Source organism: Bubalus bubalis, chromosome 9, assembly GCF_019923935.1.
Source record: "Bubalus bubalis isolate 160015118507 breed Murrah chromosome 9, NDDB_SH_1, whole genome shotgun sequence".
Taxonomy (NCBI): Eukaryota; Metazoa; Chordata; class Mammalia; order Artiodactyla; family Bovidae; genus Bubalus; species Bubalus bubalis.
This window is the reverse complement of record NC_059165.1, coordinates 30100252-30118697: the sequence shown is the minus strand read 5'-3', so window position 1 is coordinate 30118697 and position 18446 is coordinate 30100252. Positions and strand designations below refer to the sequence as shown.

Here is an 18446-nt window from a genome sequence, read left to right as displayed (position 1 = left end):
CTCATATTGATGAGCTGTTAGGTTCTTTGCAGTTTTCACTATTACAAACACTGCAACATTGAAAGTTCTTTGTGATGTATTCTTGAGCATAGTACTAGTGTTTCTCTAGACGTAGAATTGCTAGGTCATAGAGTATGTACCTAAAAAGTCTTGACAGACATAAACATCACTTTTGATGTCCACATAACTTTTTATGTCCTAATGTTGGTGTCTAGATTGTTTTCATTAATGATCTGGCATAATACCTTTGCATAGTTTTAGTCGTTTTGAATTATTTTCTTGAATTTATGGAATGAGAATTATTAGATCAAATCTTAGGAATCTTTCTTAAGTCTTTTGGTATATATTGTCATATTGTTCCCCTGACTGAGTATACTGCTTTACTTCTTATCATCAGGGTCTGTGATGCTCTTTTTATCAGACCCTTATTAAAACCATGTGTGCTTTTATTAATAGAAAGATTGTATTCTGATTTAGTAGGCAGCCAAAGGTATGTATTTTAGTTCGTGTTACTTTGATAGTGCGGACTGTACACTGAATTTTTTTTCATAATTTTACTAGTTGTTTGTTCATATTTTTTGCCTGTTTATGGTCCAGTGTCCAAGTGTTTTTCTAAAAGATTTGTAATATCTTTTTATATTATAAGGATACATGCTATCATTTTTTGAAGGAAAGGAACAAAATTAACTTTTTTCCTATTTATAGTAGTATATTTTTGTTAAAAAATGCTATAAGGACATATAGATATGAAAAGCTTACATAATCTCAGACACCATTATTAATAGTTTGGTCTTTGCTCCTCTGTATTTTTTTTTCGTTGTGCCTTTGCTAATACTATCATTTTTTTTTTTACAACTTATTTGTAAAAATGAGTTTGTACTATGCATGAGGTTTTAGAATTTGGTTTTTTCTTTTTTTTTGTCTTTTAACATTATATATTGGGTATTTTTCTATAGAAGTACATAGAACTCTGGGCAAAGTTCTTTCAGAGTGGCTTTAGGACACCAGTTGTGGCCTTTAGCTATCTGATGTCAGGCTCCTGTCCTCTTCTGTATTCTCTTCCTAGGTGATTTCATCTGTTAACAGCTATGTGCTGCCAATTTCCAAATCTTTATCTCAGACCTCTCTCCTGCATTCCAGATCCTTACATTCAACTACCCATTGGACATCTCCCCCAGGACAGTCTCAAGGTACTTCAAACACCAGTCTAAACGTAAACTCTTGTTTTCCCTCAGTCCCGTTCCTCTTTGTATTGCCCGTTATGGTCAGTGGTACTGCCGGCCACCTAGCTGATCTTACAGTTCAGAGGTTAAAGCGTCTGCCTGCAATGTGGGAGACCTGGGTTTGATCCCTGGGTTGCAAAGATCCCCTGGAGAAGGAAATGGCAACCCACTCCAGTATTCTTGCCTGGAGAATCCCATGGATGGAGGAGCCTGGTGGGCTACAGTCCATGGGCTCACAAAGAGTCAGACATGACTGAGCCACTTCACTTCACTTCACTGCGGGCCACCTACGCATTGTGATGGCAACCTAGCTAATCCTAGCTTTCTCCCTTATTTTCACTCTCCAAAAGTCACCATTCTTTAGCCACTTGAATATCTGTTTCCTTTCTGTCTAATCTGTCTCAATTCAGACTCTCATCATCTCTCACTTGAACCATTTCAGGAGCCTCCTTACTGTTGTTTTTTTGTTTTCTGACAAATCTTCCATGTTGTTGCCAATTTGGTTTCACTCATGAAGAGATTTTTAAAAATCATTTTTGTAAAACTAAATACTGTAAGTAATTGTTTGTAAAACTGTGTGTACATAAATAACCAAGTGAGTAAAGATACTACTTACAACAGGTTATTATGCACATGTAAATAAAATTCCTTAGAATAGGCAGTATATCTTGTATTTCTTTTGTGTCTTCTCTACAAGGTGGATTACTGGCACAATAAATTTGATTGAAATGGGAAGTATGTGCAGTTTAATAAGATTTCATGTCAAAAGATTTCAGTATCACACTTCCTTCGTGGCTCAATTGGTAAAGAATCTGCCTGCAGTGCAGGAGACCAGGGTTCAATCCCTGGGTCGGGAAGATCCCCTGGAGAAGGGAATGACAACCCACTCTGGCATTTTGTCTGGAGAAGTCTATGGACCGAGGAGCTTGGTGGGATACAGTCCATGGAGTGGCAAAAAATTGGACATGACTGAGCAACTAAGCACACACCCATCATACCTTTTATAAATTATTAGATTATGATTTAATTATCCTACTTTTTGGGTATCTTTTAGGTGCCTTAAAGAACATAGTGCTTAGTAGTATTGTTATTTAGACAGAAATACTTTGTAAGTAGAAATTCCTTATTAAGTATTACTTAATAAATTCTATATTCTTTAAGAAAAATTATCTGGCTTTTTCTAATGAGAATTGTTTCTTTCAGTTCTGCACTTTATTTTTTTTAATACATTTTGTATTCAGAGTTCCTTCATTACTTTTTGCTATGTTTATTTTTAATGTAATATTTATCAAAAGGATACCTGTACATAATTTAAAAAGTCAAATAATACTACAAGACTTATAATGAAAAGCAGCCCTCTGCCCTCATGCTCTCCCGTAAATCCCACTCTGCAGAAGCAAAAACAGAAGCAACTTTTCTGAGTGTTCCTCATCGGAATCACAAACACAGAAAATAATCTGACTGTTTTCTCAGTTCCCCCAAGGGTGATTTATAACTACAATTGACCCTTGAACAACCCAAGTTTGAACTGCAGGTCCACTTATTCATGGACCTTGAGTTTTTTCAGTAGTAAATAAATACTGCAGTACTACATGATCCTGCTTGGTTGAATCCATGGATACAGAGGAATTTCAGACACTGAGGAACTGTGGATATGGAGGGCCAACTGTAAATTACACACAACTTCATGAAGAGTCAGCTCCTGTAGCCCACTGTTAAAGGGTCAACTGCAGTAGCACTTCAGATGCTGCTGCTAAGTCGCTTCAGTCGTGTCCGACTCTGTGCGACCCCAGAGACGGCAGCCCACCAGGCTCCCCCGTCCCTGGGATTCTCAAGGCAAGAACACTGGAGAGGGTTGCCATTTCCTTCTCCAGTGCAGGAAAGTGAAAAGTGAAAGGGAAGTCGTTCAGTCGTGTCCGACCCTCAGCGACCCCGTGGACTGCAGCCTACCAGGCCCCTCCGTCCATGGGATTTTCCAGGCGAGAGTACAGGAGTGGGTTGCCATTGCCTTCTCCATAGGAGAGATGTTAATACATTACATAGAGTGGATGCCTCAGAACATTAAGGATTAATTATCTCACAGAACCTTTATCGAGAAATGTTGCCCCACAGTCAGCAATTTGCCTCTTTTCACCTCTAGGTTTTTAAATAACATGCTTTCTTATACAGCTCTCTCTCTCTCCTACTCCCATCCTACCACAAAGTAAACAAACAAATAAGTTTTAGATATTATTTACCAACTTCCTATTACAGAAGATGGGAGTTTAGTTTTGTTATACCAACCTCCACATTTAAACACCGCACTTCTCTCCTTTATGTTTGCATATTATATGTTAATTTTTAGGGGCTTCCCAGGTGGCTCAGTGGTAAAGAATCTGCCTGGCAGTGCAGGAGACAAGGAGTTGCAGGTTTCATCCCTGGGTTGGGATGATCCCTTGGAGGAGGACATGGCAACCCACTCCAGTATTCTTGCCTGAAAAATCCTGTGGACGGAGGAGCCTGCTGCTGCTGCTGCTGCTGCTAAGTCGCTTCAGTCGTGTCCGACTCTGTGCGACCCCAGAGACAGCAGCCCACCAGGGAGGAGCCTAGCGGGCTACAATCCAAAGGGTCCCAAAGAGTTGGACACGACTGAGCACACAGCACACATTGTTTAGCCATGTAAATATTTTGTACAGCTGAGCTAGGTAGTATATTATAATGATATGTTCTTATATAATTTTGTTTTTCCTATAGTTAAAATTACCTTGGTTTTTAAATATATCTTTTTTTTATCTTTAATATGTTAACAAACTTTCAGACAAGACGTAAATCTTTGGTAGATTCACACATGTCAGATAACCTGTTTGTTTGCAGCATCCCTCCTGTCACCCTTCTCCCTGCCTCCGTCTTGGGTAGCTCTCTAGGCCTGTTGCACAGCTGTCTTCCTGAAGTGACCTTTTATGGTCGTCTGTGAATTTCTTTTGTCTCTCCCCTGTGGTGGACAGCTTGTTTCCAGGATGTCAGGTCTTTCTTCCTTGGTGTCTATTAAATCCTTCATGTTGGCAAAGTACATTTTCTAGTAGTTGCTGAAAAAGACCGAGTGGGAGGCACATTTTGCCATACCTCCTTCATTGTGTGTGTGCACATGCATTTCCTTACTTTCTGGCATTATAAGATACTCCATGCTCTTGTATATCTCCTGTCCCAGTCTTAGCGTCAGCCATTCCTGCAAGGAACCTTGGTTCCTTTTGTTGAAGAAACACACGGGCACTAGTGTGTTTGTTGACACTAGGATTGTCTTGCTTTTAGGCCCTTTTAGCTGATGGAGCAAGAGATAAATGGGTTTATGATAATATCTATAAATATTTCAAGTAAAAAATTATTACAAATGTGTAACCACCTGTGTCCATATTAAGGTGAACATGAATTTATTCTGATGTCTCCAACTCAAATTTGTTATCATATGGATCATATTCTAGCTCTTCCCCTTAACTTACCTATAACCTTTCCTTCTAAAAGTGGGAGACCTTGCTCCCACCATCAGCCATCCATTTATTTAATTTCATTTCTAGCCTATGTGTATGGGGGTTTCAGAATTAACCCATACCTCCATGGGAAACAGTTTTATCAACTAGAGCAGCGGTTCCCAACCTCTGGGTGGTTTGCCCCAGGGACCAGTTTTATGGAAGACAAGTTTTCCATGGACCGGGCTGGGGAGGGTGCTTTCAGGATGATTCGAGTGCATTACATTTATTCTGTGTTTTATTATTATTATATCAGCTCTACCCCAGAGGCATTAGATCCTGGAGGTTGGGAATCCCTGAACTAGAGTATAATGCTTGTGTTGCTTTTAGACTCCACTCATTTCCCAAGGTAGAACTTTTATTTTTCCACCCTTTTCAGCATAGTTGTTTTATATATTCATAATGCATTTAGACATTTTTTTTCCCCCAGATTCTGCATTCCATCTGAGTTCTCCAGCCTTCTAAATATTTTTTAAATTTGCATACATTGAGATTGTTCTTTGTATTACAAAGTTGTATGGGTATTAAACACTTAATGTTTTGTATTCACTATTATAGTATTGTAGAGAATAATTTCACCACTCTAAAAAATCCACTTTGCTTTACCTGTTCAGTCCTCCCCTAGTCCAAAGCACGGGTTATCACTGATGTATTTACTGTCTTTCTAGTTTTACCCTTTCCAGTATATCATAAAATTAGAAACCTATAGTAGTACATAGATTTTTTTTAGACTGACTTCTTTTACTTAGCAATACCCATTTAAAATTCATCCATCTTTTTGTGTATTGATAGTATATTTCTTCATATCACTGAATAATATTCCATTACATGGATGTACCAAGGTTTATTTATCCACTCATTGAAGGACATCTTCGATGCTTCCACATTTTGGCAGTTATGAATAACATTGCTATAAACTTTCACATCTAAGTGCTTGTGTGGACATAAATCTTTAAATCAGTTGGGTAAATACCTAGTATTACCGTTGCTGGACCATATGGTAAGACCATATTTAGTTTTATAAGAGACTGCCAAGGTGTCTTCCAAGGTGACTGTACATGTTGCATTCCTAAATGAAAGTTCTTGCTGCTTGGCATCCTTGGGGCATTTGGTGTTGTCAGGGTTTTTTTTGAATTTCAGCCATTGTGAGAGATACAAAATGATACCGTGTTATTTTAATCTGTAGTTCTCTAAAGATAAATGATGTTCAGCGTTTTATCATATCTTTGTTTCAAAATTTTACATCTTTTTTTAAATTAAAAACTAACTTCATTTCTACTTCGGCTGTGCTGGGACTTCACTGCTGTGCAGGCTTTTCTCTACTTTACAGTGAGCAGGGGCTCTTTTTTGTGGTGCATGGGCTTCTCATTGCAGTGGCTTCTCTTGTTTCAAAGTACGGCCCCCAGGGCGTGTGGGCTTCAGTAGTTGTGGTGTATGGGCTCAGTATTTGTGGTTCCTGGGCTCTAGAACATACACTCCATGGTTGTAGCACAAACTTAGTTGCTCCATGGCATGTGGGTCTTCCCAGACCAGGGGTCAAACGTGTGTCTCCTGCACTGGCAGGGGTATTCTTTACCACTGAGCCTCCAGGGAAGCCTTTTAACTTTTATTTTATATTGGAGTACAGTTGATTAGTCAGGTGGGCCTTAGAAAGCATCACTATAAACAAAGCTAGTGGAGGTGATCGAATTCCAGTTGAGCTATTTCAAATCCTGAAAGATGATGCTGTGAAAGTGCTGCACTCAATATGCCAGCAAATTTGGAAAACTCAGCAGTGGCCACAGCACTGGAAAAGGTCAGTTTTCATTCCAATCCCCAAAAAAGGCAACGCCAAAGAATGCTCAAAACTACCACACAATTGCACTCATCTCACACGCTAGTAAAGTAATGCTCAAAATTCTCCAAGCCAGGCTTCAACAGGACGTGAATCGTGAACTTCCAGATGTTCAAGCACTTTTGGAAAAGGCAGAGGAACTGGAGATCAAATTGCCAACATCCGCTGGATCATGGAAAAAGCAAGAGAGTTCCAGAAAAACATCTATTTCTGCTTTATTGACTATGCCAAAGCCTTGGACTGTGTGGATCACAATAAACTGTGGAAAATTCTTCAAGAGATGGGAATACCAGACCACCTGACCTGCCTCTTGAGAAACCTATATGCAGGTCAGGAAGCAACAGTTAGAACCGAACATGGAACAGACTGGTTCCAAATAGGAAAAGGAGTACGTCAAGGCTGTATATTGTCACCCTGCTTATTTAACTTCTATGCAGAGTACATCATGAGAAACACTGGGCTGGAAGAAGCACAAGCTGGAATCAAGATTGCCAGGAGAAATATCAATAACCTCAGATATGCAGATGACACCACCCTTATGGCAGAAAGTGAAGAGGAACTAAAAAGCCTCTTGATGAGAGTGAAAGAGGAGAGTGAAAAAGTTGGCTTAAAGCTCAACATTCAGAAAACGAAGATCATGGCATCCGGTCCCACCACTTCATGGGAAATAGATGGGGAGACAGTGGAAACAGTGTCAGACTTTATTTTTTGGGGCTCCAAAATCACTGCAGATGGTGTCTGCAGCCATGAAATTAAAAGATGCTTACTCCTTGGAAGAAAAGTTATGACCAACCAAGATAGCATATTGAAAAGCAGAGACATTACTTTACCAACAAAAGTCTGTCTAGTCAAGGCTATGGTTTTTCCAGTGGTCATGTATGGATGTGAGAGTTGGACTGTGAAGAAGGCTGAGCGCTGAAGAATTGATGCTTTTGAACTGTGGTGTTGGAGAAGACTCTTGAGAGTCCCTGGGACTGCAAGGAGATCCAACCAGTCCATTTCAAAGGAGATCAGCCCTGGGTGTTCTTTGGAAGGAATGATGCTGAAGCTGAAAGTCCAGTACTTTGGCCACCTCATGCGAAGAGTTGACTCACTGGAAAAGACTCTGATGCTGGGAGGGATTGGTGGCAGGAGGAGAAGAGGACGACAGAGGATGAGATGGCTGGATGGCATCACCGACTCGATGGATGTGAGTTTGAGTGAACTCTGGGAGATGGTGATGGACAGGGAGGCCTGGCGTGCTGCGATTCATGGGGTTGCAAAGAGTCAGACACGACTGAGTGACTGAACTGAACTGAACAGTTGATTAACAATAATTGTGTTTAAATTGGTTGTACAGCAGAGTGATTCAGTTATACATATACATGTATCCATTCTTTTTAAAAATCTTTTCCTATTTAGGTTATTACAGAGAATTGAGCAGAGTTCCCTGTGCTTTATGTTGTTCAGTCACTCAGTTGTGTCTGACTGTTTGTGACCCCATGGACTGCAGCACGCCAGGCCTCCCTGTCTTTCACCATCTCCCGGAGCTTGCTCATACTCATGTCCATTGAGTTAGTGATGCCATCTACCCCATGTTGCCTCCTTCTCCTCTTGCCCTCAATCTTTCCCACTATCAGGGTCTTTTCCAATGAGTTGGCTCTTTGCATCAGGTGGCCGAAGTATTGGAGCTTCAGCATCATTCCTTCCAATGAATATTCCGGATTGATTCCCTTTCTTATTTGGAGACGTATCTGTTCAGAACTCTTGCCCGTTTTTAAATTGGATTGTTTGTTATCTACTGGGGAAGCTAGAAAGTTCAGGCTATGGAAGAATCCGAACAAACTTTTTGGCCAACCCAATAATTATTGAATTTTAAGAGTTTTTTGAGGATTTTAGATACAAGTCCTTTATTAGTTATGTGTTTTGCAACTCTTGTCATCCACTCTGTGGCTTGTCTTCTCATTTTCTTAACAGTGTCTTTTTCAGAGCAGATATTTTTAACTTTATAAGGTCCAACTTACCAATTTTTCTTTCATGTCTCATGTCATTACTGTTACTGCTAAGTCACTTCGGTTGTGTCCGACTCTGTGCGACCCCATAGACGGAAGCCCACCAGGCGTCCTCCAGGACGGAGAATCCCGTCCCTGGGATTCTCCAGGCAGGAACACTGGAGTGGGTTGCCATTTCCTTCTCCAGTGCGTGAAAGTGAAAAGTGAAAGGGAAGTCGCTCAGTCGTGTCCGACTCTTAGTGATGCCATGGACTGCAGCCCACCAGGCTCCTCCGTCCATGAAATTTTCCAGGCAAGAGTACTGGAGTCGGGTGCCATTGCCTTCTCATGTCATTGGTCATCACCAAACCCAGGGTTTGGGAAGTTTTCAGCTATTATGTCTTCAAATATGTTCTCTCTGCTCCTTTCTCTGCTGAAACTCCTTTAATGTAAAGTTAGTACATTTAATGTCATCTCAGAGTTCTCTTAAGTTGTCTTTTTTTTTTTCCTGTTCAGCTTGAGTGATTTCTACTACTCTGTCTTCCAGTTAACGGATCTGTTCTTCTGTATCATCCTACTGCTGATTCCTTCCAGTGTATTTTTTTCTTTCAGTTATTGTATTCTTCAACTCTGTTTGGGTCTTTATGTTTTCTAATTCTTTGCTAGAAACTAATTTCTCACTGTGTTCATTTGTTCTTTTACCAAGTGCTTTGAGCATTTTCACGATCATTACCATGAACTCTTTATCAAGTGGGTTGCTTATCTCCACTTAGTTCTTCTTCTGGGGTTTTATTTTATTCCTTCATTTGGGCCATACTCCTCTGTTGCCTAATTCTTTGTATTTGGTAGGTTGGTTACACTTCCTGATCTTGGACTAGTGAAACCTTATGTAGAAGATGTCCTGTGGTGTCCCACACCCACTGCCCTCTCATCCCCAGACCTATGTGCTCTAGAGAGTGCACTCTGGGTGGACTGCAGGGGCCCTTCCTTTGTGGTGGGATGACCTCTTCTTTGGTTTGGTTGCCAAGCTCTAAGTAGTGTGAAGGCTGCCAGCTGCTGGTGGCAGGGGCAGGTCCTGGCATGGCTGGCTGTATGGCCTGGGGTGTTCCAATCCTGATGCTGGGCTGCTGGTGGACAGGGCTGGATTATGAGCTGATTGGCCCAGAACTAGTACTGGCCCATTAGTGGGTGAAGCTGGGTTCTGAGGCTGGTGTTGGCCTGCTGGTAGGTGGGACTGTTTCCTGACATGGGTGGCTTTGAGGTCTGGGATGTCCTGGAGCTGATGCTGGCCTGCTGTTGCTTGGGTCCAGATCTTGTGGTTAATAAGCCAGAATGATGTTTGTCATCACAAGTGTCCACATGGTAGAATGAGCTCCTCAAAATCACTGGTGCCAGCATCTGTGTCCCCAGGGTGAGTCCCATTTGTCTCCTGAAATCAGCAAGTGAGTCTGAACAACCTCCTTTCAAATTACTGCTTCTGCCCTGGATCTCAGAGCATGTGTGATTTTGTGTGAACGCTTAAGTTTCTGTTTCTCCCAGCCCTCTGGCTCTCCTGAGTGTAAGCCTAAAGCCTAATGTTTAGAGGGCTTATCCTCCTGTTGCAGGACCTCCAGGCTGGGAAACTTGCTGTGGGGCTCAGGCTTCTCATTCCTTGGGCAGAACCTCTGCAATCGTTTATGCTGTTTATGGGTCACCCACCCAGGGATATGTGCCTTGACTGTACCATGTCTCCACCTTTCCTGCCCATCTTGTTGTGGTTCCTTCTTTATATTAGGTTATAGAAGACTTTTTCTGCAAGTTCTCATCAGTGGTTGCTCTTTAAATAGTAATCTTGGGACTTTCTTGGTGGTCCAGTGGCTAAGACTCTGTGTTTCCAAAGCAGGGAGCCTGGGTTTGATCCTTGGTCAGGGAACTAGATCCCACATGCTGCAACTAAGTTTGCCTGCGACAACTAAAAGATCCTGCATGCCTCAACAGATCCAAGATAACCACATGCCACAGCTAAGACCTGGCACAGCCACAATAAATAAATATTTAAAAAATAAATAGTAGTTTTGATGTGTCCATGGAAGGAGCTATAGATATTTTGTAGATATTCTTTACCAAACTGAAGAAGTTCCCCTCTAATCATAATTTCCTGAGAGTTTTTATCATGAGTGTTGGGTTTTGTCAAATGGTTTTTCTTTTGCATCAGTCAGTATGATTGTTTGATAACTCTTCTTTAGTCTGTTGATGTGGTACATTACATTGATTAATCTTCAGATGTTGAACCCACCTTTTTATCTGGATAAATCCCATTTGGTGGTTGTGTATAATTCTGTTTATGCATTGTTGGGTTCAGTTTGGTAATACCTTGTTGTAGATTTTTACTTCTATGTTCATAAGCTACATTGGTCTGCAGTTTCCTTTCCTGTAATGTCTTTATGGTTTGGTGTTATGAGTCATGCTGGTCTCAGTTTTCTGGAGGAGACTTTGGAGAATTGGGATCATTTCTTCATTAAATGGTAAAATTCACAAGTGAAGCTATCTAGATTTGGTGACTTATTTTGTGGAAGGTTATTAATTATTAATTCAGTTTCATTAATATATGTAGGACTTCAGGTTATCTGTTTCTCCTTGTGTGAATTTTGGTAGTTTGTGTTTTTCAAGAAATTGATCCATTTCATTGAAATGATCAAGTTTGGGGATATAGAGTTGTTCATAATATTCCTCTATTTTTCTTTAAGTGTCCATGATATCATATCAGTAGTTATGACCCCTCTTTCATTTCTGATATTGGTAATTTGTATCTCTCTTTTTAAAATTAGCCTAGTTTATCACCTTTACTTTTGTAAAGAGTTTTTGTTTTCAGTGATTTTCTTCATTTCTCTTATTGTTTTCCTGTTTTTAACTTACTGATTTCTGCTCTAATGTATTTTATTTATCTTTTCTGCTACCTACTTTGGCCTTAAATTGCTCTTTTTCTGATTTCCCAAGATGGAAGCTTAGCATATGGATTTTTAGATAATTCTTTTTTAATATATGCACTTAATACTATTAAAAACACCTCAAAGCACTGCTTTTACTACATCCCGTAATCCTCACTTGAATTTTTAGATTGCTGCTATCAATTTCCATGATTACTTTTTTCTTCATATCTTCCTTATGTATGGCTTCCTATTGCTGTTTCATAGTTGTGTTGCTTTTTTTCTGAGAATGTAAGTTTCTTTGATGTTTTCTTCTTCCTATATTATATCTTCCTCCAAGCTCCTTTTATTTCTTTTGGTGTCTGTGTGTTTTCATGTACTTTTGTATATGTATGGTATAACCACAATTTTAAAATGGAAATAGAAGTAATACACTTGAATGAATTAGGATGACATACCATTGTTATTGAGAATTGTTCTGAAGTTTACCTTGTGCTAGCATAATTAATTGTTCCTTTGAAGATGACCCTTTCTTTCTGTCTCTTCTGTCTTCAGGATTCAAAGTTTCACTATAGAGTAACTGTGGATTCCTCTTTGCAGTCTGTTGAACCATGTGAGGGTTAAGGATGCTGACCTTCTCTGCTGTCAGAAATTCTTCCATAACCTAGTCAGTCCTCCGTGCCCGTGGTTCTTCCAGATCCATGGTTCCACCAACCCTGATTGTGCAGGATTGCAGTATTTACTATCGAAAAAAATCTGCATGTCCGTGAACTGTGCAGTTCAGACCCATGTGGTTCAAGGGTCAGCTGTATTTATGTTGCTTGGTAATGGGTTCCCTGTATCTGTTGTGTCTTTAATCAGTTCTGGAACTCCTGGCATTATCTTTAGAAGCATTCTTGTTCCATGCTCTCTAGTCTCCTTGTAGGGCTCCATTCTCATTCTGTCATCCATGTTTCTTAACTTCTTTTTCATATTTTCTTCTTCCCTATTTCTCTGGGCTGCATTTGAGGTTATTTCTTCAGATAGGTCTTCAGTTCTTTGATTCTGTATTAAGCTCTGTCTAACCTTTTTAATTACGTCTTTAAAGTATCATTTTTTTGAGCTTCATGTCCCCAGTTTGTGGTGACTATCATCGGTGGCTCTAGTAAAGCGCTCGCATTTGTTTATTGTCTTTCATCTTTCATTTTCCTCTCCTTTTCCGTACGTCAGGCCACCATTCACATGTGTTTAATAATGTATATCTTTTTGTTTGTATATTATTGCAAAATTTGTATTGTATTTTACAAAAGCAACAGTTTGTAACAGACTGAAAGCTTAAAAAGTCATTCACTATCAGCTGTTTGAGGAACATTGCTGGAAGTGTTCCCCCTTCTGCACTTAGTCTTAGTTGCTTTCTTATGATGTCGTTTAACTTGTCCCTCTATGCTTGAATTTCCTGTAAACATGCAGTTAGTGCTAAAAGCTTGATTAGATTTGGAGTCAGTTACTGTTTTTGTTTTTTAAGGCAGGAATACTTTGTAGGTGATTGTATGTCTTCCACATGAAGCACATAATGTTTGGTTCTTTCACATTTATTGATGGTGAAATTGATCACTGGATTCATATGTATTGGCCTGATCCCACGTTATAAAGTTTCCCACCAGCCTTTCATCCAACAGTTTTAACATCCATTGATAGCCATTGCCTAGTCCATTTATTGCATTAGGGACTGTGAAGAGATGATTTTTTAAATGTTAATATCCTTCTGCATTTATCAACTGGAATTCTTATCTAAAGAACTCTTCCTTAGCAGCTATTTTGTTATCCTAAAGTACGTTTTGTAAATAAAGGGCAAAATAAATTCTTAGTTATTTTCTCTTAATATATCAGTTTTCAGAGTAATGAGTTACTGCCCTAGCAACCCTCTAATGAGTGGTGGTTTTTGTTTCTGTTTTTAGTATCATTATGCTCTCTTGGTGTGTGTTTTAATCCATTTGATTTGTGGTCAGGCCTCATTTATTTGATGTTCACTAGTCCCATTTAGGGCTTCCCTGGTGGCTCAGAGGTTATAGCGTCTGCCTGCAATGTGGGAGACCTGGGTTCGATCCCTGGGTCGGGAAGATTCCCCTGGAGAAGGAAATGGCTACCCACTCCAGTATTCTCGCCTGGAGAATCCCATGGATGGAGGAGCCTGGTAGGCTACAGTCCACGGGGTTGCAAAGAGTTGGACACGACTGGGCGACGTCAATTTCACTTTGTCCCATTTAAGCCAGTGGGATCGCCTTCAGCTTAGCCCCTGTGTTCTTTTATATTGTCCCGTTAGTCATTGATAGATTCCTTCAAGGTCTCTTAGGCTTATTTGGTGGAGTTCCTGCCACAAATCAAAGGTTTATCTACTTTATTCATAAAGTTAATTTTAGTTTTCTTGTACCTCTCTTGTATGCTTATTTTCTGTTTCTTTAATTTCTGCTCTTAGCTTATTTGTTTCCGTTCTTTCTTTCCTAGTTTAAGCATCTAAGTCTCTGTGTATCTGTTGAAGTGCCACTTTTGCTGATTCTCACAAGTTTTTACGTGCAGTATTATTTATATGTAGTATATTTTATATTATTTGATACATGGTACTTACAACTATTTTTAGTTTTCAACTATGAATTCTTGGACCTATGAGTTATTTAGATGAGTGTTTTGTTTTGTTTGTTTTTAGATGAGTGTTTTAAATTTGACAGTAGTTTATATATACATGTTATATTGCTAGTTTGTTTTCATGTCATCTTTGTATGTATAGAGGAATTTCCTCAGATATATCACAGATTCTTCAAAGCAATACTCTTAAATTTTATTTGTGTCTGTTCCCTGACTGTGTTTCTTGGCATGCAATACATGGAATTAAAGGAATATAATGAATTAAAGGAACTATCATACTTTGTATTTTTTAGCCACACAAGAATTAAATTCTGAATAAGTCTACAAGTAGAATGGACAGTTACTTTAAAGCAGCAGTCAGTGACTTGGACAGACTTCTCGATGATTTTGAACAGAATCCAGGTTTGTACCATTAATGTAATTTTAAAATATCAGTAATTAGTACTCTTAGCAAAATACGGTTTCAATTTTGGTCACATGGTTATCTTCTGTAAAACATTCACATATCTCTGTATAATGAATTAGTATATTCTTATACTGAATAGAACCAATAGCCAGACATAGAAATAAGAAAACTAAAAGTTTCTTTCCAGATATAAATTTAGGTAAAAGAAAGACCTTTAAAACCAGCATATGAACCAGCTAAAAGCAACTTGTGAGTTCTTCATAAAATTGGTATTTCATTACTATGAAAGACAGTGTTTTCCACATCTTAGGATGAAGACAGGGAAACTGGTGGGCAGCACAAAGAAGTTAGATTGTTTTTCAGCTCTTCCTTAGTCTGGTTTTTATAGTGCAACAGAGTTATTTTAAGTAAAGTTTCTATCATATTATGACATGTACATAAATAAAGGTAAAAACCCCAAATAGTTTAAATCCAAATAAAAATAATCCTGAAATTATTACCATTCTGCAAGAGAGTAATCTATCTCTGGTCTAAAAAAACAAGCTTAGAAGTTGTAGAAACCATAATATCTTTGTAATAATTTTGATTTGGGTCTCATCACTAACATTATATTCCTGTTTTAATTAGATGAACAAGATTATCTCCAAGATGCACAAAAGGCGTATGATTCTAAGCACTATTCAGTCTCTTCAGAGTTGACTGCCTCACAAGTAACTTCATTGCTACCAAAGGATCAACAGTGCATTAATTGTTGTGTCTCATCAGAAACAGGTTATGAGACAAATCAGATTGCCCTGAGTGAAAAAGTACTTGAGGGACTAACTTCTTTACAAAATGAAAAGAATGTAACAGGGCTTGATCTCCTTTCTTCTGTGGATGGCGGCACTGCAGATGAAATCCAGCCTCTGTATATGGGACGGTGTAGTAAACCTGTCTGTGATCTGATAAGTGACATGGGTAATTTAGTTCATGTAACTAATAGTGAAGAAGATATTAAAAAATTATTGCCAGATGATTTGAAGTCTAGTGCAGATTCCTTGACTGGACTGGATTTATCTTCAGTGTCGGAAACTTTCTGTGTGTCTTCAGCAGACCATGGTAAGAATGCAGTCAGAGAGGAACAGAACGACGTCAGCTCGGAATTACAAAACAGAGGAATCAGTGGAACTACAGAATTTGGTGTAAAAGTAGATATAGCACTTTCAGATTCATGTAATTACAATGAAGAAGAAAATTTAGAGGATAAAAAGATCTCCAGTCAGTCAGAACCAGTTGCTGATTTTAACATGCCATCTGCTTTGACTCAACAAAGTTCCAAAGCGTGTGATGCCAAAGACCACCCACAGCACAAGAACCAGCCATGTGAATTAGTAAAAGCTGTTGGCTGTTTGGTAAAAGAGGAGGAAGAGGTGCCAGTTAAAGCTGCCACAGAATGTTTAAAAGAAGGAGGCAGCACAAGTGCTTTGTCTTGCAGTCTTCCAGAAGATGGAGGTTTATGCTTAAATGATTCAAATTTAAGAGATGAAAATTCCAAGTTACCTGACTTTTCCTTTGAGGAAGATAGGACTGCTGTATTTATAAAAGAATCTGCAAAAGAAGACTCAAGAAATGTAGATCTTAATGATAATAAAGATGTAATCCAAGATTCTGCTTCAGCTTTACATGTTTCAAGTGAAAATACATACTCCTCATTGTCCTGTCTTCCAGTACCTGGGTCTTTGTGTGGATCTTTAATTGACAGTAAAGGTCATGGTGATTTTTTACCCCAGAATGAAAATAAAGATAATGTACAGGATGCAGTGACTGTACATGAAGAAATACAGAAGAAAGTTACTTCAGGTGGGGAATCTTTGAAGGAGACTGATCTTTTGAAACAGGATAAATGTAAAAACATACTTCATCAGCCATTAACTGAAAAGATGGGAGATAGAAAGGTAGATTCTAACCAGATGGTGATTAGAGTTGAATCTATGGATTACGCTGATAACAGCAGTTCTTATACAGCTGCAGAATCTCAAATAGAGCTTTCTGGTGCTAGTGCCCCAGAATCTCCTGATCATTGTGAAGGTCTCACTTTTTCAAGCAATGATATTGATGGACAAGACTTAGATTACTTTAACATTGATGAAGGCATGAAAAGTGGTGCACCAATTAGTGATGCTGAACTTGATGCCTTTCTCACTGAACAGTATCTTCAGACGAGTAACATAAAATCATTTGAAGAAAATATAAATGATGCAAAATCTCAAATGAATCAGATAGATATGAAAGGCCTAGATGATGGAAATATTGATAATATATATTTTGATGCTGAAGCAGGAGCTACTGGGGAAAGTCCTGGTATTAATATGATTTGTGAAACAATTGATAAACAAAATACAGCTGAAAATGGTAGCCTTTCTTTAGGCGAAAAAAGTACAGTTACAGTTGAACAAGGGTTATCTAGCAGTAAGTCTGAGATTACAAATGACTTATCAGCCTCTGATAGTAACAGTCAATCTGTGCATGTTGGAGGGGCCAGGCCTAAGCAATTGTTTAGTGTTCCGTCAAGAACAAGGAGTTCAAAGGAACCAAATAAACTGGATGTTCCAAATATGCCTGAAAGTAAACCCAGGACAGCAAATACCACTGTCGCAACCTGTACTACAGATTCTGTGACTGATCCTCAGGTTAGCTTCGATTCTAATTACATTGATATAGAAAGTAATTTTGAAGGTGGGTCCAGTATTGTAACTGCAAATGAAGAATCTCTTCCTGCAAACACTTGCAAAGATGGCCTTGTTTTGGGCCAGAAACAACCTACTTGGGTTCCTGATTCAGAAGCTCCAAACTGTATGAACTGCCAAGTCAAATTTACTTTTACGAAACGGAGACATCATTGCCGAGCATGCGGAAAAGTAAGCTATTAAAATGTTTGTCTTTTATTCTTTTGAGGCATTTTAAATGAAATGTTACATGACAGAAGAACTGATTAATAGATGATTAAAAGATTCAGTTAATTTAAAATCATTGTTTTTCATTTATGTGGAAATATATAAAGCCCTGCCATTTTTATAGATTGCTTGAGGTTTGAATAAATATCACACAGTCATGGGTATTACATACTGGGAAATGAGGAACACTAATTTTTGTGAAATCTAACTATGTGTCATTTTCTCCCTGACATTAACACATCAGATGTACGGAATTCAGTTTAATTCCAGTTTATCCTTGAATACTTAATTTCAGGACTACTCTGCAAGCTAGTGTTAACACTTGATACCTGAGGTAAACACTGAGGAAAAAAAGCAGATTGATTTGCACGAGGTTCAGAACACTGAAGATGACTTCATTTGTGTTCTGTCTTGACTGTGAATTCTAAGGCTTGCCTATAGAAATACCGTTGCATTTTTCCCCAGCATTTTCAGCTTTTCTTTAGTTGCAGCAAGTAGGGGCTCCTCTTTAGTTGCAGCGTGCGGGCTTCTCACTGCAGTGATTTCTCTTGTTGAGGCTCATGGCTCCAGGGTGCTAGGCTTCAGTAGTTGCAGCCCATGGGCTCAGTAGTTGCGACTCAGGCTCTTGAGCACAGGCTCAAGAGTTGTGGCACACGGGCTTAGTTGCTCTGCAGCATGTGGGATCCTCCTGGATCAGGGATGGAACCTGTGTCTCCTGCGTTGGCCAACAGATTCTTGACCACTGAGCCACCAGTGTGTGTGTGTGTGTGTGTGTTAGTCACTCATTTGTGTCCGACTGTTTGCGACCCCGTGGACTGTAGCCCCCCAGGCTTCTCTGTCTATGGAATTCTCCAGGCAAGAATACTGGAGTGGACTGCCATTCCCTTCTCCAAATGTAAACCAGCTGCTGCTAAGTCACTTCAGTTGCATCTGACTCTGTGCGACCCCATAGACGGCAGCCCACCAGGCTCCTCTGTGCCTGGGATTCTCCAGACAAGAACACTGGAGTGGGTTGCCATTTCCTTCTCCACCAGGGAAGCCCTCTATTT

General features: G+C 39.3%; 1 protein-coding gene across 7 annotated transcripts in view; it reads left to right on the top strand.

Moving 5' to 3' along the window:
* Positions 1–18446, top strand: part of ZFYVE16 (zinc finger FYVE-type containing 16) — a 60377-nt gene that overhangs the window by 2200 nt on the left and 39731 nt on the right. For 5 of the 7 annotated variants that reach the window (XM_006065097.4, XM_006065100.4, XM_006065096.4 and 2 more), the window contains 2 exons: positions 14352–14460; positions 15092–17361. In XM_006065097.4, the coding sequence (XP_006065159.1) occupies positions 14391–14460; positions 15092–17361 (2340 nt within the window). In that variant the 5' untranslated portion in view covers positions 14352–14390. Of the gene's footprint in view, positions 1–1066; positions 1191–14351; positions 14461–15091; positions 17362–18446 lie in introns of all 7 variants that reach the window. The other 2 variants (XM_025292276.3, XM_006065099.4) reach the window with 1 other exon arrangement.